The 24,453-nt window shown below is 36.8% G+C and overlaps 1 protein-coding gene across 1 annotated transcript; it reads right to left on the bottom strand.

Moving 5' to 3' along the window:
• Positions 1-22,244: 22,244 nt before the first annotated feature.
• On the bottom strand, positions 22,245-23,929 carry LOC139898500 (phytochrome-interacting ankyrin-repeat protein 1-like). Its single transcript, XM_071881244.1, has 3 exons — positions 23,712-23,929; positions 22,855-23,026; positions 22,245-22,653 (listed from the first exon to the last, which is right to left on the bottom strand). The coding sequence occupies exons 1-3, from the start codon at positions 23,844-23,846 to the stop codon at positions 22,436-22,438; spliced, it is 525 nt and encodes a 174-aa protein (XP_071737345.1). The 5' UTR covers positions 23,847-23,929; the 3' UTR covers positions 22,245-22,435.
• Between the last annotated feature and the right edge of the window lie 524 nt (positions 23,930-24,453).

The raw sequence follows: 24,453 nt of genomic DNA, 5'->3' as shown, positions 1-24,453 counted from the left end.
GTTGATCGTCTAACTAAATCAGCTCACTTCCTACCAATAAAGGAGACAGACAGTATGGAGAAATTAGCACGCCTATATTTGAAGGAAGTAGTTTCCAGGCATGGTGTACCCATCTCCATCATATCTGATCGCGACACCCGATTCACATCACGTTTTTGGCAATCATTACAAAAAGCATTGGGAACTCGATTAGATATGAGCACCGCTTATCACCCACAGACAGATGGTCAAAGTGAAAGAACAATACAAACATTGGAAGACATGTTACGGGCATGCGTGATTGACTTTGGAACCAGTTGGGATCGACACTTACCGTTGGCAGAATTTTCATACAATAACAGCTATCATACGAGCATCAACGCAGCACCATTTGAAGCACTTTACGGTAGAAAGTGCAGATCTCCTATCTGTTGGAGTGAAGTAGGAGAAAGACAACTTACTGGACCAGAAATTATTCACGAAACCACCGAAAAGATCATTCAAATACAACAGCGATTGAAAACGGCCATGAGTCGCCAAAAGAGTTATGCTGATGTAAGAAGAAAACCGCTAGAATTTCAAGTGGGCGACAAAGTCATGTTGAAAGTGTCACCCTGGAAAGGCGTTGTACGATTCGGTAAACGAGGAAAGCTAAGTCCTAGGTACGTAGGACCCTTTGAAATCACCGAAAGAATTGGAGCAGTTGCTTATCGATTAAAGCTACCGCAAGAACTTAGTAGTGTTCACGACACATTTCACGTGTCAAATTTGAAGAAATGTTTAGCTGAAGAGGATGTCGTAATTCCTCTTGACGAAATACGAATTAATGATAAACTCCATTTTGTCGAAGAACCTGTTGAAATCATGGACCGTGAGGTCAAACAATTAAAACAAAGTAAAATACCGATAGTTAGGGTTCGTTGGAATGCAAGACGAGGACCCGAGTTTACTTGGGAACGTGAAGATCAGATGAAGCAAAAGTATCCACATTTGTTCACTGATATCGCTCATGAAACAGGTACTACTCAAAATTTCGGGACGAAATTTTCTATAAGGGGGAGGTACTGTGATGACCCGAAAATTTTTGACTTATTTAAACCAATTCTCTATACGATTTATTATTTTAACACGCTAAACAAAGTCTGTTAGATTGAGTCTCAAAATTTTAGAACTGTTTCATATATACAATTACCTTTGATTACTCTCGACGATTCATGAACAATTATATGTATGTATATATATATGTACAAGTAAAAACGACTTTCCTACAGTAAAACCCTATTTGCTACAGTAAAACACAATTTGCTACAGTAAAACACTATTTGCTACAGTGAAACCGTATTTTGCTACAGTGCTACAGTGAAAACACTATTTGCTACAGTAAAACACTATTTGCTACAGTAAACACTATTTGCTACAGTAAACACTATTTGCTACAGTAAACACTATTTGATGTCGACGAACTAGCAAACAAAAACAGAAAAGGCGGCCATGCGATCGCATGGCAAAAACACTGAAAACTCATGCGATCGCATGAGCTACAGTAACTCGAAAAGTACTATAAAAGGTCAGTTTTGCTCGACGAATTTTTCATAATAATTTCTTTACGTAAATTTTATATTTATAATTATAATTATAATTTTAATTTTAAGTTTAATAATAATAAAGTATATTCGAGGGTATTTTTAATTCGGGTTTCAAACCGTTTTAAAATAAGGAAATTTTGGGTATTGTTCGGGGTATTGTTCTTGAATCCTAGATCAACCATACAGTCGTCCACCATCATTACGTCTACGTAATTTGCCTACAATATTGAATCGCAATATTGAACTGTGAGTTATAGTCTCCCTTTTTAAATACTTTAAATATTTTTGGGCTGAGAATACATGCAATTTATTTTAAACGCAATAAGACACAAGTACATACAAAATTCTACACTGAGTTAAACCGAAAATCCCTTAGCTTTGGTAACTAGTAGCTGCCAGTACATAGGATATGGACTGGTGGGCGCGAATAATTGTATATGGATCCATAGGGCTTGACATCCCCGTCCGAGCTAGAGCGCTAGCCTTTTAACGGACGTATGTTATTTGAGTTTAAGACACGTTGGTTTGCGTGTATTAAAACGAATGGGGTAATTATCACTATAGCGTTAAGTTTAGTTACCAGGGTGCACTGTTACGTAGAATCTATTGATAAACTTTTGATGAAATCTTGTGGTCTATCTTTATACATGTTTATGACTCGAGCATTTAAACCTATAACTCACCAACATTCGTGTTGACTTTTTAGCATGTTTTATTCTCAGGTCCTTAGAATGCTTCCGCTGTGATGTGCTTGTTGCCTGCATGGAGTCTCTCATGCTTTGTACAAAGTTTATTGCATTCAAAATAAAATTGCGTTGTGTAATAAATAATTGGACTGTGATGTCAACCTGTAAATTAAAGACTTATGTATTTTGGGGTTTTGCTTATACCTAAGCACTCGCCCACATGTTTATAACTTTCTATGTTTAGAAAGTCACTTATTTTAATGAATGCAATATTTTATCAAAACGTATCATATAGAGGTCAAAACCTCACCGTGGAATCAATGATTAACGTGCTGCGTCAATAGCGATTTTGACGGGTCGTTACAAAATGGGTGTTATTGGGTATGGATGACCCAAATGGGTGTGTTGACCTTGAAATATGTCAAATGAGTCTTTAATGACCTAAGTGGCCTAGCAAGTATGAAACGAGTTAGCCTTGCGACCTAAATGTGTTTTAAACCCATCTTGACGAAAGATTAGGGTTTTGGTGTGTGTTGACCCAATTTAGGGTTAAGGGTGCAAATGGGTTGAAATTGCACCTTGGGTCAAAATGGCTTAGAATGGTGAAAAGGGTTTGGTTGATCGACTTGAGTTTGCGTTTGATGATGTGTATTATATGATAGGTACGTTACTTTGAGGTCTTGCAAGCTCGGGTATCTTTTCACAAGACTTTGAGGTGAGTGGAATAATTATATGCGTATGTATATAATGTGTCTATTTGTTGTAGCGTGAAATGTGTAGTGTCGAGGTGCTAAGACACCATGTTTCACGTGAAGAGTGTAGCATCGAGGTGTTAAGATGCCACTCGGGTGTAGCATCGAGGTGTTAAGATGCCACCTAGGAGTGTAGTGTCGAGGCGTTAAGATACCACTCCGTAAAATAATGAGTGTTGCATCGAGGTGTTAAGATGCCACTCGGGGTGATGTGCCGAGGTGTTAAGGTGCCACCCTAGGGGTTAGTGGTGCGAGGTGTTAAGTGCCCTAACTGATGTTATGAACACCGATGGCGTTTTCGCGAGCGCCGTTCCCTTGTACTATTGGTTAACCATGGTTATTTGTGTTGTAAGCATATTATATTATTCGAGTTATATTCATATGCGGTTGTTATGCTAGCTTGTGGTATTGAAGATTTATAGCTTGCTATTGTGACGATAAGCTAAATGTGTATGCTAGCGTGTTTGCGGTTTGGTGTGTAAGTGTATGCAAGTAGGTATAATTATATATGTATTCGTATAATTATTGCATTCACTAAGCTTTGCTTACCCTCTCGTTGTTTACCATTTTATAGGTTCGATTTTGGATAAGGGTAAGGGCATCGTTTTGGACTAGAGATCCCGCTTGATGCTAGGGGACGCTTTTGGCTTTAGTAGCTCTTGGAGTTTGACCGATAGTTGGGTAGTTTAATCCCAAACGCCATGCTTATTGTGTAGTTTGGAACTTAAACTTTTTGGTGGTCGAAACTCTTAACTTGTACTAAACTTGTAATTTGGGTCGTGTGGCCCCGCTTGTAAAACATTGATTTTATGTTTGAAACAGGTTAGTTTTCATATTTGGATGTATGGTAAAAAGCGTTTCGTCTAAAAGTGTCGGGAACTAGTCAATCTTTTTCGCATTTAAAAACTTTCCGGACAGTCCACTTTGGCGCGCCGCGCCCCTACATGGCGCGCCGCGCGGGTATGCTGCACTGAATTTTTTTTTTTATTTTGTATTTTCGCGTGGTTTGGTTGAGGGTTGGTTTGGGTTGTTACAAGTGGTATCAGAGCATGGTCTAAGGGATTTAGGTGACTTGAGATAGGCGCCTAGACTTAGACTTCTTGTGTGTGCGTTATGCGGGACTTGTAGGACTTTGGGTCGGATCGGGATTGGTTTGTGCCTAGGTTTATGTAAACTAATCATGCGCTATTTGTTATGTTTGTTTAGCGAGCATCGAGCGAGATGGACGTTGTACTAGCAAGTTAATGCGACGTGCTCGCGTAGTAATGACTAGCTACCATTATTACGGGCACAAATCGTGTCAAACAAGTAATGTACGACGATTGTTGAGCGAGATGGAGTAGTGTGGCGTATGTGTATGTATATATGTAATTTGTCCTTCCGTTTTGTGGTTTAACCTAATTCGTTTTATAGAATGAAGACGAGAAACGGTCCCGAACATGATAATGGAAGTACAAGCGGGGACGCCGAGTTCTCAACCAAGGTTGAGGCCGTCTTTAAGAAGTTAAAATCGAATTTTCTTGCGGACGTTCGAAAGGTCTTCCAAGATTCGGTTGATGAGCAAATAACCGATCTAATTAATGAACGAATGAAGGCCACTATCGAAGAGGCCCTTGACGCTAGGAATATCTACCCTCGCGGTGAAGGAGGTGAAGGAAGGCGGGACTTCCACTACAAGAACTTCAAGGATGCTCAACCCCCGATGTTTAATGGGGTGCGGGATCCTTTAAAAAGTACATGTTGGATCTCCGATATTGAGGGAGCTTTCCGTACCGCGGAATGTCCTCCCGAAAGGAAGACGAGGTATGGTTCTAGCATGTTACGCGAAGAAGCTAAGTTGTGGTGGGACGATAAAATCAACTTGTATGGTGAAGAACAATGTATGGGCTTGACATGGGAGGAGTTCAAGAAAGAATTTTTCAGAGAATACCGAACTTCATCCAATCTCGATAGAATCCTGGACGAGTTGTACCATTTGCAACAAGGTTCCATGGATTTGGTTACCCTCAAGTCTACATTCTTGGCAAAGACTCGTTTTTGCCCGGAATATGTGGGTGATGATCATAAGCTCATGAAGGATTTCTACCGTACTTTGAATGATGAGTATAAGGGGAAGATTAGTCGGGGTATGGCTAAGTCTTTTGATGAATTGTTCGAGTTGGCTCGGGGTTTTGAGCCGGAGGTTCCAAGAAAGAGCGATTTCACGTTTTCCAAAAGAAAGTTTGAAGGTTTTAGTTACTCTAACTTTTCAAACAAGAAGAACAAGAACAAGAAGGGTTCCGAAAGTGTCAATAGCATGAAGAAGGGCGCTACCGGTGGTTTTTCTTATACATGCTACAATTGTGGGCAACCGGGTCATATGGCTCGTGAATGTCCGAAACCATTTTCCGGAAACAAAATCACTTGTTTTAATTGTGGAAAAGAAGGGCATAAGAAGCCGGAGTGTCCCGATTTGCGAAACGATAATGTGAAGCGATTAGAGAAGGCGGCGGGTACGGCTAGGGGTCGCAATTACTTGATGACCAATGATGAAGCTAAACAATCGAACGAAGTTGTCTCAGGTACTTTCATGGTTAATTCTAATCCGGCAAGGATTCTTTTCGATAGCGGTGCAAATTTGTCGTTTGTGTCTCCTAAATTTGCGCCAAAACTTGATAGACCATTAGCTAAGTTAAGTCGTCCGGTAGAAGTCGAAATAGTGAACGGCAAGACGGTGCTAGTGGTTGATGTGTGTGAAAATTGTGATGTTGTTTTTGGTGCCGAAACCTTTAAAATTGATCTTATTCCAATGACCTTGGGCGACTTTGATATTGTCGTTGGTATGGATTGGCTCGATCGTTATAGAGCCGATATTGCATGCCATGATAAGTTTATACGTGTGAAGACCCCAAGTGGGGGAGAGTTAATTATTCATGGTGATAAGCGGAGGAGACCGATGCCGATATGCACTTTTGCACGGGCACATCGTCATGTTGTTACCGGCAGCATGGCTTTCCTTGCTCATGTTGTTGATACGTGTAATGAGCCACCACCTATTCGTGAAATTCCGGTGGTTAATGAGTTTGAAGATGTTTTTCCGGATGAGTTACCGGGTGTTCCGGCGGAAAGACAAGTTGAATTTCGCATCGAGTTGGTTCCGGGGGCTACCCCCATTGCTAAAACTCCTTATCGTTTAGCACCAACGGAGATGCAAGAGTTGTTAAATCAAATTCAAGAATTGCTCGAGAAGGGTTTTATTCGACCGAGTGCTTCACCGTGGGGCACTCCGGTGTTATTTGTGAAGAAGAAAGATGGTAGTATGCGTATGTGCATTGATTACCGTGAGTTGAATAAAGTGACGATCAAGAATCGTTATCCATTACCTAGGATTGACGATTTATTTGATCAACTTCAAGGTGCAACGTATTTCTCTAAGATCGACCTACGGTCTGGCTATCACCAAATGCGGGTCCGTGAGGAAGATATTAAGAAAACGGCTTTTAGAACGCGGTATGGGCATTTTGAGTTTGTGGTGATGCCTTTTGGCCTTACGAATGCACCGGCGGCATTCATGGATCTTATGAACCGAGTGTGCCAACCTATGTTGGACAAGTCGGTAATAGTGTTCATTGACGACATACTAGTCTACTCGAAAAGTATGAACGAGCATGAACGTCATTTGCGTGAAGTATTGAAGACGCTACGAAAGGAGAAATTGTATGCAAAGTTCTCCAAATGTGAATTTTGGCTAAGGGAAGTTCAATTCCTTGGTCATATTGTGAACGAATAGAGTATTCAAGTAGATCCAGGGAAGATCGAGACGGTGAAGAGTTGGGGACGACCGACTACGCCTACGGAAATCCGAAGTTTTCTCGGATTGGCCGGTCATTATCATCGGTTTATCCAAGACTTTTCTAAGATTTCTTCTCCATTAACGAAGTTGACGAGAAAGAATGCTAAGTTTAATTGGGAGAACGAGCAAGAAATTGCTTTTCAATTGTTAAAAGAGAAGTTGTGTCAAGCTCCGGTGTTAGTATTACCGGAAGGTGTGGAAGATATGACGGTTTATTGTGATGCTTCGCTAAATGGGCTCGGGTGTGTTCTGATGCAAAGAGGTAAAGTCATCGCTTATGCCTCTCGACAATTAAAGGAACACGAAATGAGATATCCAACTCATGATCTTGAGTTGGCGGCGGTTGTGCATGCATTGAAAATTTGGCGCCATTACTTGTATGGTGTCAAGTGTACGATTTATTAGGATCATAAGAGTTTGAAACATCTCTTTAATCAACGAGATTTGAATTATCGCCAATGTAGGTGGATGGATGTGGTGAAAGACTACGATTGTGAAATACTTTATCATCCGGGTAAGGCGAATGTTGTCGCGGATGCGTTGAGTCGAAAGAGTCAACATCCGGCGATAAAAGTGGGGTCGTTACGTTTGATTATTTTCAACGATTTTCTTGAGAAGCTTGGTGAGATTCAAATAGAGGCTTACGTTCACAATAAGCATGTGGAACGAATCATGGGCCAATCGGAGTTCATTACTATGGGCCCGCGTGGTTTGTTGTCTTTTCAAGGAAGGGTGTGGGTGCCTAAGATGGGTGATTACCGACGGGTGCTACTTGATGAAGCACATAAGTCAAAATATTCCATTCATCCGGGCGCGACAAAAATGTATCATGACTTGAAGAAAGATTATTGGTGGCCCGACATGAAACGTGATGTTGTGAAGTATGTTGAGCAATGTGTCACGTGTTTACAAGTAAAAGCCGAACACCAAAAGCCGTATGGTAAGTTGCAACCGTTAGAAATCCCGAAGTGGAAATGGGAACACATTACCATGGATTTCATTACAAAGTTACCTAAAACGGCGAGAACCCAATTCGATTCGATTTGGGTTATAGTTGACTGATTGACAAAAAGCACTTTGTTTCTTCCCATTAAAGAAGCGATATCGTCGGAGGCCTTGGCTAAGTTGTTTATCAAGGAAGTGGTCTCGCGACATGGAGTTCCTATATCTATTATTTCGGATCGAGATACCCGTTTTACATCTCGATTTTGGGAAAAGTTTCATGAAGATATGGGTACGCAATTGAAGTTGAGCACGGCGTATCATCCTCAAACGGACGGTCAAACCGAACGTACCAATCAAACTTTGGAAGATATGCTACGGGCGTGCATCATTGACATCGGTGGTAGTTGGGATGAGCATTTGCCTTTGGCGGAATTCTCGTACAATAATAGTTATCATACTAGTATCGGGATGCCACCTTACGAAATGCTTTATGGGTGTAGGTGTCTAACTCCCGTTTGTTGGGGAGAAGTGGGTCAAAGAGAGATCGGGAGTAGCGATTTGGTTTTAGAGACCAATAGCAAGATCGATTTGATTCGGGAACATTTGAAGAAGGCTCAAGATAGGCAAAAGTCGTATGCCGATAGACGTAGGCGATTGATTGAGTTCCAAGAAGGCGATATGGTAATGCTTAAGGTTTCGCCATGGAAGGGTATTATTCGATTTCGAAAACGGGAAAAGTTAGCTCCTCGGTTTATTGGGCCGTTCAAGGTTTTAGCTCGTGTTGGTGAAGTTGCATATCGATTGGAATTACCCGAAGAGCTTGCGGGGATCCATAATACATTTCATATTTCCCACCTCCGTAAGTGTCTTGCGGATGATTCCTCATGGATGCCTTTAGACAAGATCGAGCTAAACAACAAGTTAGAATATGTCGAGGAACCGATTGCTATCCTTGACGAGAAGGTGAAAATGTTGAGGAATAAAGAGGTGAGGACCTTTAAGGTTCAATGGCGACGAAGTAAAGGTTCCGAGTTCACTTGGGAGCCCGAAGAGTTCGTGTTAGTTTATCTTCCCTCGTGTCATGCGGCTTGGATTGCGAGGACGCAATCCGAATTAGTGGGGGAGAGTTGTAAGACCCGAGTATTTGTAGTGTATATAAGTGTAATGTTCGATACTTGAAACGGGGTTTTGGTTATATATTTAAAAGCAAGAAAGAAGCTGAACTGGAGGTGTCGCGCGCCGCGCGGCCTGGTGGCGCGCCGCGTCATCTGTCTGCGACAGATTCTCCTCTTCTTTTAAAATAGATATTTTGAGGGCATTTTGGTCAAAACACATTGGAGCTCGAATTTAATGCCTTGGATCAGTTTTGGAGCTTCATTCACTCCATTCCCAACAACCTTATCTTCTCCAATTAAACTCTAGAGAGAGAGTGCAATCCTTGAGAGAGAAAGCTCCATTAAAGGGTGAAAGAGGTTGAATCGGGTCTTGATGCAAGTTTTAAAGTCGTTCATCTAGTCAATAGCTACGTGGTGATTGTGTTGGTAAGTTATAAAACCCAATTTCGTACTTTGCTTTAAGGGTTAGGGTTTGGGCTAGTGATAAACCAAAGACCCATCTTGTTAGTATTTTAGGGATTTTGGGTGAATATGGGTTATGAAGGCTCATTGATGACTAACCTAGGGTTGAATGTGTTAATTGGACTTTTGAGTCTTAAATTTAGTTAGTTAGTGCTAGAACACTTTAATAATATGTAAATGGGTGTTATTGGGTATGGATGACCCAAATGGGTGTGTTGACCTTGAAATGGGTCAAATGAGTCTTTAATGACCTAAGTGGCCTAGCAAGTATGAAACGAGTTAGCCTTGCGACCTAAATGTGTTTTAAACCCATCTTGACGAAAGATTAGGGTTTTGGTGCGTGTTGACCCAATTTAGGGTTAAGGGTGCAAATGGGTTGAAATTGCACCTTGGGTCAAAATGGCTTAGAATGGTGAAAATGGTTTGGTTGACCGACTTGAGTTTGCGTTTGATGATGTGTATTATATGATAGGTACGTTACTTTGAGGTCTTGCAAGCTCGGGTATCTTTTCACAAGACTTTGAGGTGAGTGGAATAATTATATGCGTATGTATATAATGTGTCTATTTGTTGTAGCGTGAAATGTGTAGTGTCGAGGTGCTAAGACACCATGTTTCACGTGAAGAGTGTAGCATCGAGGTGTTAAGATGCCACTCGGGTGTAGCATCGAGGTGTTAAGATGCCACCTAGGAGTGTAGTGTCGAGGTGTTAAGATACCACTCCGTAAAATAATGAGTGTTGCATCGAGGTGTTAAGATGCCACTCGGGGTGATGTGCCGAGGTGTTAAGGTGCCACCCTAGGGGTTAGTGGTGCGAGGTGTTAAGTGCCCTAACGGATGTTATGAACACCGATGGCGTTTTCGCGAGCGCCGTTCCCTTGTACTATTGGTTAACCATGGTTATTTGTGTTGTAAGCATATTATATTATTCGAGTTATATTCATATGCGGTTGTTATGCTAGCTTGTGGTATTGAAGATTTATAGCTTGCTATTGTGACGATAAGCTAAATGTGTATGCTAGCGTGTTTGCGGTTTGGTGTGTAAGTGTATGCAAGTAGGTATAATTATATATGTATTCGTATAATTATTGCATTCACTAAGCTTTGCTTACCCTCTCGTTGTTTACCATTTTATAGGTTCGGTTTTGGACAAGGGTAAGGGCATCGTTTTGGACTAGAGATCCCGCTTGATGCTAGGGGACGCTTTTGGCTTTAGTAGCTCTTGGAGTTTGACCGATAGTTGGGTAGTTTAATCCCAAAAGCCATGCTTATTGTGTAGTTTGGAACTTAAACTTTTTGGTGGTCGAAACTCTTAACTTGTACTAAACTTGTAATTTGGGTCGTGTGGGGCCCGCTTGTAAAACATTGATTTTATGTTTGAAACAGGTTTGTTTTACATATTTGGATGTATGGTAAAAAGCGTTTCGTCTAAAAGTGTCGGGAACTAGTCAATCTTTTTCGCATTTAAAAACTTTCCGGACAGTCCACTTTGGCGCGCCGCGCCCCTACATGGCGCGCCGCGCGGGTATGCTGCACTGAATTTTTTTTTTTTTTTTTTTTTTTGTATTTTCGCGTGGTTTGGTTGAGGGTTGGTTTGGGTTGTTACATATAATATAATATATATAAAATATATTGTATTAATAAATTAATAATTGGCAAGTTGGTATAAGTTAAAAAGATATTACTCGATATAATATAATGAGCATTTGAATTTTATTCTCATTTCCATTTTCTGAGACTACATTCATTCTTCCTCTGATTTTCATTTTCCCAATTTTTCATATTTCAAGCATGACCATTCAGTTTCTAATATCTTTATTACCCCCTATTTATTACAGTAATCCCTTTGGTTCCCAACATACGCATGTCTTTCTTTCCCCCATCTCTAACGGAACTACGGAAGTCTTCATCATCAAATATTTTAAAAAGCTCGATCTTTAATTATCATGTATATGTATATGTATATATACATGATAAGATTATAGGAATCACAAGTCCCAAAATAAGATTATAGGAACTCAATTAATTAAGAATGCTACAAGAACATCTACACAACTGCTAAGAATGCATCCAGCCATTTTCTTATTCAAAGAGTATAACAAGCTTGAGCTTTACATAATGAGTTGAGCTTTATATAACGAGCAATCTTTAATTTTAGAAAACAAACGAGCTTTTAACGAGCTGGGCTCGAGCTTTTTACATAAATCACTAGCCGAGCTCGTGCTCAAAATTTAAGGCTCAAATCGAGCCGAGCTCGAGCTCGAGTTTTCTGACAAACAAACGAGTCGAGCTCGAACACTACCAAGCTCGCGCTCGGCTCGGCTCGTTTACAGTCCTAATAATGACACATGTACCTCCGAACATTTTGGAGTTCTGACACCTATGAATAGACCACCTAGGTTATCACTTTACAACTATCGAACTTGTAACAGAGAACACACATTCTCCCTCACACAGTACTTTCTCACTTTATAACTTGAAGAATAAGCCGCACAATGCTAGATGGACCAACTCATTGTTTGATTCCATAAGATTGACTAAGCCACTCCACGCTAACCAGGTTGTGATCCGGATCTGCATAGATAATTGTCTCGAGGGTAAACATCAATCGGCAATTCATCTCTTCTACATATGGTGCTATCTGTCTCATAAGAATCACATAAGCGTGTTACAAGAAAAAAATGAGGTGATCCCTAAGGAGACAAATATGATTCATAGGTGGGGTGCTAGACAATGAAGGAAGGCATAAGTAATGGAAGAATAGAAACAGTAGTTGATAACATTTCCTTTAATCTTTTACATTAATTCGTCACATGCTTCAATAGTTATAGAAGCACGAATAGCAAACTACATCCTAGGTGGATTTTATACGTATACGGGGGCAGGAGCAGATATTATGTATGAGCATTGTTTTGTGCAAATTCTTGAGCGAGTAAGAAGAATGATAAAGGAATTTTTAATACCATTAGCAAGTTTTACAAGTGAGCCATCTTGTCCGGAGGAAAGTGTAACTTTAGAAGTTGTTCTAGGGAAAAGACAATATAAGAGGACTGCAATCGTAGAATTTTTTGTTGTAAAAGCAAATTCGCAATATAATGTCATACTTGGTCTCTCCACAATGATGAAATTCAGAGCTGTGACATCAACAGTGCATGGAATGATGAAGTTCCCTACGCCTGCAGGAATTGCAACTCTATACGCAACACAAAGAAGAGCAATTGAATGTGCATAAGTCAACTACACAACAGTCAAACATATAATACATGAAGACGGATCAGTATCTCCGAATCCTTCATTTCCAGAAAAAAAAATTATGGTTGTAAACACATTAATAAAAGAAATTATGCAAAAACTCTATAATATCTTAGCAACAAATCTTCAGAATTTCTTGGAAATATTTTTGGAAGACACATTCTGATAGCCTTTTCTCTTTTTAGCAATCAATGTTAATGGATCTGCTGGCACAACTTCCTTCCTTTCTGCTTGATCTTTTGAAACTTCAGTTGATAAATCATCAGAATACCAACTAGCTCATGATGTTCAGCTTTTTGATCTCCTTGGTTGATTAGATTGTGGTTCCGTAAGAACCAATTTGAGTTAAGCTTTTTCAAAAACTTCATGTTTGTTTCAACATTACTTTTGTGTAAGCCACATTTCTTCAGTTCGTTGATAACATACCATTACTTTTGTGTAAGCCACATTTCTTCAGTTCGTTGACAACACAGTTGTATCTCTTGTATGTGTCTTTCTTTAACACCCCATCAATGTTCATTAACGGCAATGTTAACTCTGGTCCCAACGCATGGCTTGACTTCTATGTAACAGCAAAGTTCTACAGCGAAAGCATTAAATACCTAAGATAAAACATGCAAAACGGGTCAACAATGATGTTGAGTGAATCGACGGGTTTAAGTAAACAAATACCAGTATGTTTCAGAAAATCAGTTGTCATAAATTGTTTAGCGGTAATAAGTAACCAAAATCAGTTATCATAAATCAGATATCAATAAATGTTTATCATTATTAGACCACAAAGGTTTTGTATCAAAAGTTTGTAGACATCAAATGTCATGTTTCAAATATTTGTTGACAATACCATGTCCTGTTTCAAATGTGAAAGACAAAAAAAATGTTTTGTTTCTCCTGTTTGTAAAAACAACGGGTTTAAGTAACATAAAACAGAGTTTGAAAAACAGTATTCAGAGTAATACTTATTTGTGTTAGACAACGAAATTTTCTAACGTACAACCAAGTGTTGTAAAAGTACATACATCTTATGAGCACTTGAATACTAACTTAACACCTCGAGTAGTTTAGAACTATGCTTATCCCTTTACCCTATATATCGCGTACACTTGTTCAAGTGTAAAATAGTACAAAGAACATGCACCCAAGTTTAGTAGGATGAGCTTGTCTAACATAACGAATCCGTCCATCTAGTTCGCGCTTACCAAAAGGTAATTAAAGTATTCAAGCTAAGGGGTTTCCAAACAATAACTCAACATGTATAATAAGTACTCATGTCAAAAGTAAAAAGCATTTTTAAACAATTTAATAAATAGTTCAAAAGTAGCATGTATCTCATCCCAAAAGTATTAGTGAAAATGGGACTGTAGACTCACCTTGTGTGCACGGTAAATGGTAGTCAAAAAGGAGTAAGTAAACCGGACGATTACTATAGTGTGACGCAACCTAATCATTTAGATTGTTCAATTAAGTTTATAATATCACACTATGTTATTCCATAGTGTCATGTTGTCCTATAGCTCTGTCCGACCCAATAAGGTTGTAAAAGTCAACACATAGTCAACACAGTTCATGCAAGTCAACAAAAGTCAAACTTGGTCAAAGTAGTCAACCAAAGTCAAACACATAATTAATTTATGCCATCTTAGTCAATGAGTCAACCCTAGGTCAACTAACAAGTTTTAGATCACCGTTTGTCATATACGTGCTTATTAGTTATCGTGTCATTTCGTGTTCATGTAAGTCATGCAAATCAACAAGCATAAATCACAACTCATAAATCATGGCAATGTGGTTCACTCCATATCAAAAGAACAAAGCTTTATAAAAATTCTAAACATGCCCTTAAATTATTTCTATAACTCATGTTATATACGATTTTCACCAAGTCAGTTTCTGCGCGCGCAACAATTTTGTACTCCCTCCGTCCCATTACAAGTGTCCACTTACTTTTTGCACACAGTTTTAGAAAATCCCACTAACTTCATTCTCCACTAATAAGAAATATTCTCTCTCCTGAATAACCTCTTCTGATTGGTTGAAACACAAAGTGGACACTTGAAATGGGACGTCCCAAAATGGAAATGTGGACACTTTAAGTGGGATGGAGGGTGTATGATTTATCATTTATTCTAGAAAAATTCAATTGACACATGGCCAGTGGGAGATGATCACTAACATCCCAAAGTTTAAGTGGTAAAAAGATCTAAGCTTTTGGTTTAATTTGTTTTAGCACGAAAGTCAAGTGTTCGGATTTTGGACAGAATCCAAACATAGTGTTTTACGCCACATGTAACACACAAAGTATAAGGTTTCACATGTTGACATACAAATGTAATATGCTCCTTAACATCCAAATATCAACATATCATAAGTACAAGTCTCCAATCAATTTCTATTTCATGTTAGGCCAAACTTTGTGCACACGAGACAGATTTGACTCTATTCAGGTAGTCATTTTCGGGTGCAATTATCTAAACATATAGGAACAAGTAGCATTCGTAATCTACATGAAAAGTGAAGTACTAATCATAATTTTCAAAAATCAAAATCTTATAATCCAGAAGTTAATTAAAAATGGTCTTTTGCATCAGTTTCGAGTGTTGATCAACAAAGTCGTCGCAAACAATCAATCTACGAATCCAATTCACATGAGTCTTAAGTCTAAATTGAGTAGTTTTTAATTATATTTAAGTTGTTAAACAATTTACATTTCCAATCATAAAGCATTTTATTCAAAAAATTTGGATTCAAAGCATAAACATGTCAAAACTTCAATTAAGCATAACGGGTGAACCGTTTATCGAAAACATGCGATTCTTAAGTCCAAAATTATTAGATTTCCAAGAGATTTTCAAATATGTAATAATAATATACAGAAAATGGGTCTAGATTTCATTTATTGTCTATTTAAAATTCGGGATTTCGGTAAAATACACATACGAATGAATTAGACATAATTACACAAACAATTGGCCATAGACATGAGCACTAACAACAATACACTATGAATATGTATGAAATAGGAGATTAAAAGATTAGGGTTTGAAAAGTTATACCCTAGATCAAACAATTGGTTATATCTATGCGTAGAGCATGACGGGAGGATCACGAATCTGTAATCAATTAAACGATCAAGCAAGAAATTGATGGTGTGGATGATGAAGAAGGCAACGATGAAGATGAAGTTGTGGGTGGCTATATTAGGCGTGGTTTGGGAGAGCAGAGGAAGGAATGCACGGCTAATTTGATTTAGTGGGTTTAAGGGTGTTTAGGGATCGAGTGGGCATACAAACTTAGGCCAAAAACAAATTAAATGGGCATGGGTGAGGGATTTCGGCTATGGGGCTGAAAAGGGCTCCTGGGTCTCACAAAAGTTGTTAGTCAAGTTTCCTAAATGGACCCATTAAGTGTCGTTAATCGAAACCGAAAATTGGGACGTTAACCGAGCGTTTTAGCGAATTCTACGCGTTTTTAATTTATATAACTTCAAATAAATTGAAAGTGTCTTAAAAACATGATAATTATATGATATAATTATTAAAAATGATTTATGTTACGTTTTGGCTTGCTAGTCCACTAAGTGTGGTTCGTTTCTAGTTGCAGTTAACTGAGATCAAATTTCCAGAACGTTAATCGGACATTTAAACAAATCCACTAAGTTTAATTTATTAAAACAATTAAATAATTAATTATATTTTTTTAAGTTAGTAATTATTAAAATAATTATTAATATTTACTCTGAGAGTTTTGTTAATCCGAAAAACAACTTTTGCGGTGATCAAAACCGTATTATTTTATTCGTATTTCAATATCCGAAATAAGTTAATCAATTAATATTTAATCATATTAATTATAGTAACCCTCAAAGAATTAAATATGTATTTATTAAGCTAAACACATAAAATTTAAGCAAACACCGTTAAAATTAACTAACATAAAGTTAAATAGAAGTAATGAAAAAAGTAGGGTTGTTACACTTTCAACATCTCATCTTTCTATTGTTTGAAGTCTACATACATTGCTAGAGCATTGTTCATCTGGGTTATCTCTGGCATATCATACCTTTCCTGATGCTTTCTAATTTCATCCCATATATATTTAGGTGATTTGTTACTATTAACGTTCTTGAATAGTTTATATGGAATTGCTTGCATCACAAAGTTCTTTGCTTCAACTTCACCTTGAGCACGTTCATGATTCGCACCTGTTAACTCATAGAATTTCATAAACTTGCTAGTATCTGGGTGTCTGTGCTCAACGAGACCATCTCGAAGTGACTCAACCTGCTCTTGATGAACTTGGAGAGGTTTATGTTACTCGTATCAATCTACAACAAGCACGTTGATCATTTCCTGTAACTTCATGTAAATCACCTGTAGTTTTACCAGCGAATGAGCATAATGATTCTAATCCTGAGAATCGTCATGAGGGTGAGAATAGAACATGTGGATCTATGTTTAAAATGGGTACTTCATCTATACAATGATATGAAGATGTGGGTACTTCAGAGGGTAAAAATGGTGGAAATCAAGATGACTTGGAGGAATTTTTGGATAATACCACAGTGGAGAAAACGCGAGATCAAGATGTGATAAGACTGAATGAATTACATATTGATGATGAAGGTGTTAGTAAATAGAGCTCAAAGACAATCAATGATGGGGAATTTGAGAATCGGCTTAATCAATAAGAGGATTCATTCTATTTACATCAATTTGTGGATATTCAAATTCCTTCAACATAGTTATGTCAAAACTTTGTGAATGATCTCTACAATAAAACTGATACATCTACACCACTAAATGCATAGATATCATTCCAAATAACTCAAATTCAGCTGATCAGAGATGCTGAATTTGTACTTGATGATGATGATGAAGAAAAGGTCATCAAACCACTGTTTCTTGAAGGACAAGCGTATCGGATATTCAGTACTGAAGACATTAAGAAACTTGGATCGATGAAAGTACTTAGTGCATCTTCTTTCTATAAGAAGCAAGAATTCCTAAATGGTTACTTAAAAATTAAAGATACTTACCGAATCAGACATGAGCATGACATTAGGGAGCAAAGACAACATGATCTAACTCGAATCAACAAGATATTAATTCTCGATCAAACAAATGTCAGAATGCATCTATTCTTCGTGGTTCGTGCAGAGGAAAATGAATACAGATTTTCTGAAGCTGATTTTGAACAATTAAGAATGAAGGACATCAGATTTATCTATAACTACTTGGTGAATCTTGAAGAAACTCGAATTCAACACTCAATAGAAATAATGGATGTTCATAGGTTTATAAAGGATTCCGTGATATGGGTCGTCATTGATGATTTTCAGTTAGGCCTTGAATCTTTGCAAAGCAAGATTGAATTATCGACACCAAATCAATATGTTGAAGACCTTGAACTATGGCCAATGCTACATGTGGTTACAGAACCAGAAGGATTCGTCTTCACCAACTCCAAGTATGTGAATATATTTGTGGGGACTTCAGACTTAAGGAGATACTTTGACGCTACGCTGCAGTTTGCACTAAAGTTCTTGAAGATCAAACTGGATAGCTGGTGTATTCTTGATGAAGAGAAAGAGATAACCAAGTCTTCAATACACAAAATTCGATCAGACCGAGTATGCGCCAGAATATGAGAAAATATGAGAAGTTGAGAAAATTTTCATCAAAGATTAATTTCAAAGGAATAAAGTTCCAAAGAGATTGACAATTAGGAGTATTTTTCTTTCACAACTGACACTAAGGGGGATATTGTTAGATCTCTAAGTTGTAGTTTGATAGTGTAATTGTGAGACACGCACAACGTAAAGGAGGTATAGATGAGGGCTATATATACCACCTAAGTCTTCTAGTCAATTAGTCATTGTACTTCAACTGAGTTTAAAAAACTATGAAATTTGTTCGTTTTCTCTCTGTCTGATTTACTTGCTTCTGTCCGATTTACTTGCTTATGTCTGTTTTACATGTCCGCTTTTGTTCTTCACTTATCAATCCTTGGATATATGCTTCTAAACATGTAATCAGGTCCTAACAATCCGGGCGAGCAGTTACATGTCCGAATTCACTCCAAATCGTTCAAACTAATTGAATTCCACAAATTAAACCGAGCAATCTATTCAAAAACACTTCACGAACACAAATCACTAATCGTTAATCCATTTCAACTGCAATTCAAGCTTAAATCACTGAAATTCGTAGAACTAGCCACGAACTCAAAACCACTTGAATCTTCAAAATTCATGTTGAGCTGTTGAAATTAATCTCTCTAACTGATTTGATTGTAGTTTATTTTTTTATAGCTAAACACACCTTTGATGCTAATGTCAATCCATTTCAATCATTAGAACTGAATATCAAATGATATTCGAATACGTTCTTCAAACCGCAATTGAATTTGACAGACTTATCACAATATGATTTAATCTGGATCAAGCAAGTGATGTAGTATCACTCCTAGAGCTCTGATACTAAATGTTGGAACCTTGATTACATCATTATGTTGTTAGATCGAAGATATGAACACATGCAGACAAAGGAGTTCAGACAAATATGAAATCCGGACTCAAAAAATTGAAATTATATTCCTCAGTTTTTTAAAACTCAATTATGGTACAACGACTATGTTGTTAGAAGTCTTGGGTGGTATTTGTGGCCCTCATCAATACTCTTTTGTTACATTTTAATGAATACATAATCTACACTATCAAAATTTAATTTCCAGGGTTTTAACATCTTGCGAGTTGCGTTGGTCTTTTCGCATTTTTTTCTTTTTCTTTTTCCAAGTATAACACTTTTGGAAAAGTAGTTTAATTATTATTAATATCTCTAAAATGTAAACCTAGAAAAAATTTTGAATTACATCAATTTTAAACGACCCAAGTTGGCAAGTTTTCAATAGTTCAGGTAGTGATTATGTATTTTTTTTTTTTTAATACATACAATTACACCATACCCAAAGGCCAAAACCGAAACCAGAACAAGACCTGTAAAGATAGAAACAAGATGACAAGGGGAAAACAGAAGATTGAAGCTCAGAAAAAAAATGCAGAAAAGAATCAGAAATCAAAAGGATCTCAATTTGAAGCTCGTGCTGTTGCTCTCAAAATTGTTTGCCCTATTTGTAAAGTAAACTTTTCTTTGTTTAATCAAAATCTAGTTTTTTTTTTTTTTTTTTTTTTTTTTTTTTTTTTTTTTTCTAAATAACAAGATTGTGTATTTAATATACCCGTGTTGATTTACAGTAAAATACGGTGTTTAAAAATTTGTATATCAGTAACAATTAAATCTTTTTATATGAATTATGATCTGGCGTTTTAGCGTAGTTTAACTTATAGACTGAATTTCAGGTGATGTGGTGAATAATTGATAAAGATGAGATCTTTAAGATACCCATATAAATATATAGTGAAATGTTGCTCTATAATTCTTTCTTGTTTTTCGAATTTTCAAGTATTTTAATGAATTGTGATCTGGTTTCTCAGGGTTAGTTTCATGGAGTGCATTTCGTGTGATGTGCTCCTTTTATAAATCTTATAGGGTTAGACATGATCGGGATGTGTTTGTGTGATTACCCTTTTCGCAAGAACTAAAGAGTAAAGGGAACTTAAGTATTTAACATTTTGATGATTAGAAACAGTATTAGATTATAAGTTTTGAAGTAGTGAACTCATGAAGAGATGTTTAATTTTATAGTTTACTTTCACTACTAGTATTAACATAAAGTTATGATTCTAGTTTAAGCATATTTCATATGGATAAATTATTGTATGAAGATAAATTATTAAATAAATAATTGTATGGAGGTGCTGAAATGAATCACAAATGTGATGGATATCAAGGATTTGTTGTTTAGAGATGAGAAACTTGAAATTATTGTGATGACTAATTGAATTTTGTATCAACTAGCTAGGCCTTAATGTTAGATTTATTTTGATAGTGGATGTTAAAGATGTAAATATGTTTCACTATATTCAGTTCTTAATTTGTCCCAATATAAGTTTCATAGATTCTTTGTTGGAATGCTCTAAAACTAATTGCTTTTTGCACCAAGTTTTATTGAGTATCAATCTTAATAACCATTATGAGTACTAATGGTGCTGACTTTAGTTCAAAGATTCTTCTATTCTGTGGGGGTAGATTAGGTTTTCAACTGATAATCAAGCATGTTTACTAACCTAAAGTGTCAAGAATTTATAGACTTACATTTACCTAACTGCGTATAAATCAACCCTGTACATGTGTTAGCTTCCAAAAACTTGATCCAACGAACGTGTTAGCTTCCTTCCGTTTATGCATTTAAATATTGTTATTTTATTTATTTATCTATTTTATTGGCTTAAATTTGGTTGTTGCTTTGAGGTTTGCAGGTGCAGTTAGCAAATCAGAACCAGCTTAATGATCATTACAGCTCCAAGCATCCAAAGGAAAAGCCTCCAAGCAACTCTGAATGATCAGTTTCTGTTGCAGAACATAATAACGATATAATTGTTGTCTCATTTTATGTGTAAACTGTGTGTTTTGTCTATCTGAACCAGTACTTGTTTACAAGAAACGAAATGATTATCACGAGTGTCAAGAGTGTTAACCTGGTGCACTTTTTTTTTTTTTTTTTTTTTTCCGTAATGTTGCAATAGCATTCCAACATTCCAGTTATTTCAAATAGCATGTCATGTACTACTTTTTATTCACATTTGCATTGCTACGTAACTTTTCGATTCAATCCACAACAAAGGACACGAATTTGAAGCTAGAAAATGCAACAACACTTTATAGCATTGGTGCATAAATTAGCTTAGAGAAATTAGCTTATGAGCTTGTCACGTTTGAACTACATGAAGTGGAGAGAGATGATATAGTTTTTTTTTTAAAGCAAAATTTTATAAATTAAAAAAAAAAAAAAAACTAGTAAGAAGTTAACAGATATACAAACGACACCAAACGATCACATACAACAACTTTAACACGACAACGATGCTAGACATCCTTTACATCAATTAACTCACACAACCCGCCACACTACAAACTCGATGAAACACATTCTAAATAGTTAACTAAACCCAACTATGTTACCATGAAAACAACACAATAAATATAAAAGCTTGGGTCGATGAGAGTTTGAAAAATCTTCATCGTCAGAGGATGAAAAATCTTCATTGTCACCGTCTTCTTCCTCCATATTCTAAACCGAATCAATCGTCCGAAAATACCACGTATATCTATTATGATATTTGTTACATTTCAAATGTTTTTTACCCCAAATGTAATTAAAGAAATGTTGTTTATCTAACACACACTTGTTCTTTTTCTTATTATGACAAGAAAGGGTAGTGATATAGTAAATCGATATAGTATCAAAGATTCAATGGGATTATTTGTTGGATATGGACCAAACCGAATGTAGTGAATTACTCAACATTTCAAATTCCGTTTCAATGTTGAACTAGGTAAATTTATTTTTAAGTTACAGTTTGTGATTCACCCTTTGCAATCCGACTAATCTCGAGAATAACCTGCTTTGCCAGCTACCCATAGTCGTCATGATGAACCCTTGTAGAGATGAGGATACATGTACAAACATATATAATCATATTCAGTAAATATGAAGTAATACAATAGATATAGTACCAGACATGCATAATAATGTATCCATACAAACACATTGTCCTGAAATACAAACACAAACACACCTCATCCTTTCGGGACGCTAAAGAAAAAGCAACGTCTTATTCTTATTCAGCGAAAACATTGAAAAGCACACATAAACAATTCACAAACATCAAAACTGCACAACAGCAATAAAACTTCATTTGTAGGCATTTAGCTGTCAGAACTGTAAGACCCCTCTCCTGATGATGAGCCACTCTCTAGTTGGACTCGTTTCATCTCGTCATAAGCCCATTCAAGACCATGACAGTAATGTACCGGTGGATTAAACCTCGTATCTTCAATGTTATCCGGCAAAAACGCCCCATTTTCAACTAAAAATCTGATCGCTCTCCTGTTTTTCTCTTTTGCAGCAGTATGAAGTGGAGTCCCTACAATTAATTAAGAGCAGAATCAAGGAGCATTAGACCAGTGACATCGCATGTTATTTTCAAACAAATCTTTGGATCTGTAACACCAATTGATCATTTGATCTACATTATATATTATTTCACCGCGAAAAAAAGAAAGATAATATTGATCAGTGAGAAACAATGGGTCCATTTAATGACAGCATATTATGATGAACTTACAGCCACAAGCACCCTTGGTTCGGGCATCGATATTAGCACCGTGTTCAAGAAGTTTATCCATAACCTTTAAATGACCACCCTTAGCCGCAAGATGAAGAGGGGTGACCCCATGTGATTTCGGGCCTAATGCAGCCACGTTTGCATCCATTCCTTCGCTAAGGAGCCTTTTCACCTGCCATTAAACGCCAATATTAGTTAAACTTGTAATACTCATCTTAAATGAACCACACATGCACTCTTTATTATATATTATTAGTTACTAGTACTAATTATAGTATATGTTAAATAATTCAAAAACACTATTGTTCATTAAGCTTAAAACATCCCCGTTTTCTTTCTTTTAAACGTCGAAATATACATAACATAACATATACTTTAATCAAACAAACACCGTACTTAAGGGATCAACTAGTAACAACCATCAAGTAAATAAAATCATTGCATTAATCAATCAACTACGCAGTCGTTAAACAACCAATTGACGCTCGCTGACATCAATCAACTAAAGTTTCATTGTTGCGAAATTAACTAGACTCGGATAATAGGTTAGTTAAGCCATTGATATGTAAGTCATGTCATAATTAACTCGATAATCATACATCTTAGAATAATGCTTATTTACTTATCCAAATCACATTGCTTTAACCCCTAAATAACTAGCAAAAAAAAAAAAAACACTGCCCCATACTTTTATAGTAAAAACTAACCGAACTACTCAAAATCAAAATCAACTTGTATATTTATCTATATAACTAATGTAAATAATAGGTCCAAAACATCGATAACGATTAAGATAACCAACAATTTCACATATAAATTGAATTGAATCTTTAATCAATCTATAAGCTAATTCTGACCTCTTTAAGATCCCCTTTTCTAGCACCAACATGAAGCAGAGTCCATCCTCTATCATCCCTATCACTCCCAAAACTAACAGACCGCCTTACACGCTTTCGATCGCCATTCGAACCCAATACCAAGTCTTCACTCATAATTAATCACCCCAATTTACGTTATACTTCCAAACAAACTAACTAAACACAACAGAACAGATGTCTGTTTTTCAACGCACTTAAAAAAAGCTTCTATTTTTACAAACAATAAAACCTTAATTTGAACTAAAAATCCCTAATTTAGCGTGAGGAATGATTACCCATGTTGTACGGAGCAAACGGATTCAATCCAGGACCAAGGACACAAAACTTGATTACGAATAAAGAGAGCGATGATGATGGAAGACAAGAGATATCAAACATGTTAGTAATAAATTACAAAATCAAAAATTGATTGTTGATATATTATCAATCGAACTTTTTATTAAAGATTTAGAAATCAGAGGAACGAGACTATGATTTGATTTTTGTTTGGCGGTTTCATGTGGAAATTAAAGTGAATTTGGTGAAACAGAATTTGGGTGGAACAAAACACAAACCCTAGATTTTGATGCCTTTCTTGGAATGGAGGTGTATATGTATATTTGTGTGGGATTTGGGTATTTGTGATTGTTTGTTGGATCACTACTTTAAATGTACATATTTGCCCCTTCAGTATGTGCGTTGGTCTTATTAAACCCCTTCACAAACATTGCATTCAAATATT

The sequence above is a fragment of the Rutidosis leptorrhynchoides genome, chromosome 3 (genome assembly GCF_046630445.1).
Source record: "Rutidosis leptorrhynchoides isolate AG116_Rl617_1_P2 chromosome 3, CSIRO_AGI_Rlap_v1, whole genome shotgun sequence".
Lineage (NCBI taxonomy): Eukaryota > Viridiplantae > Streptophyta > Magnoliopsida > Asterales > Asteraceae > Rutidosis > Rutidosis leptorrhynchoides.
Note: the sequence above shows the minus strand (reverse complement) of the source record. Positions and strands in the feature narration are given on the sequence as shown.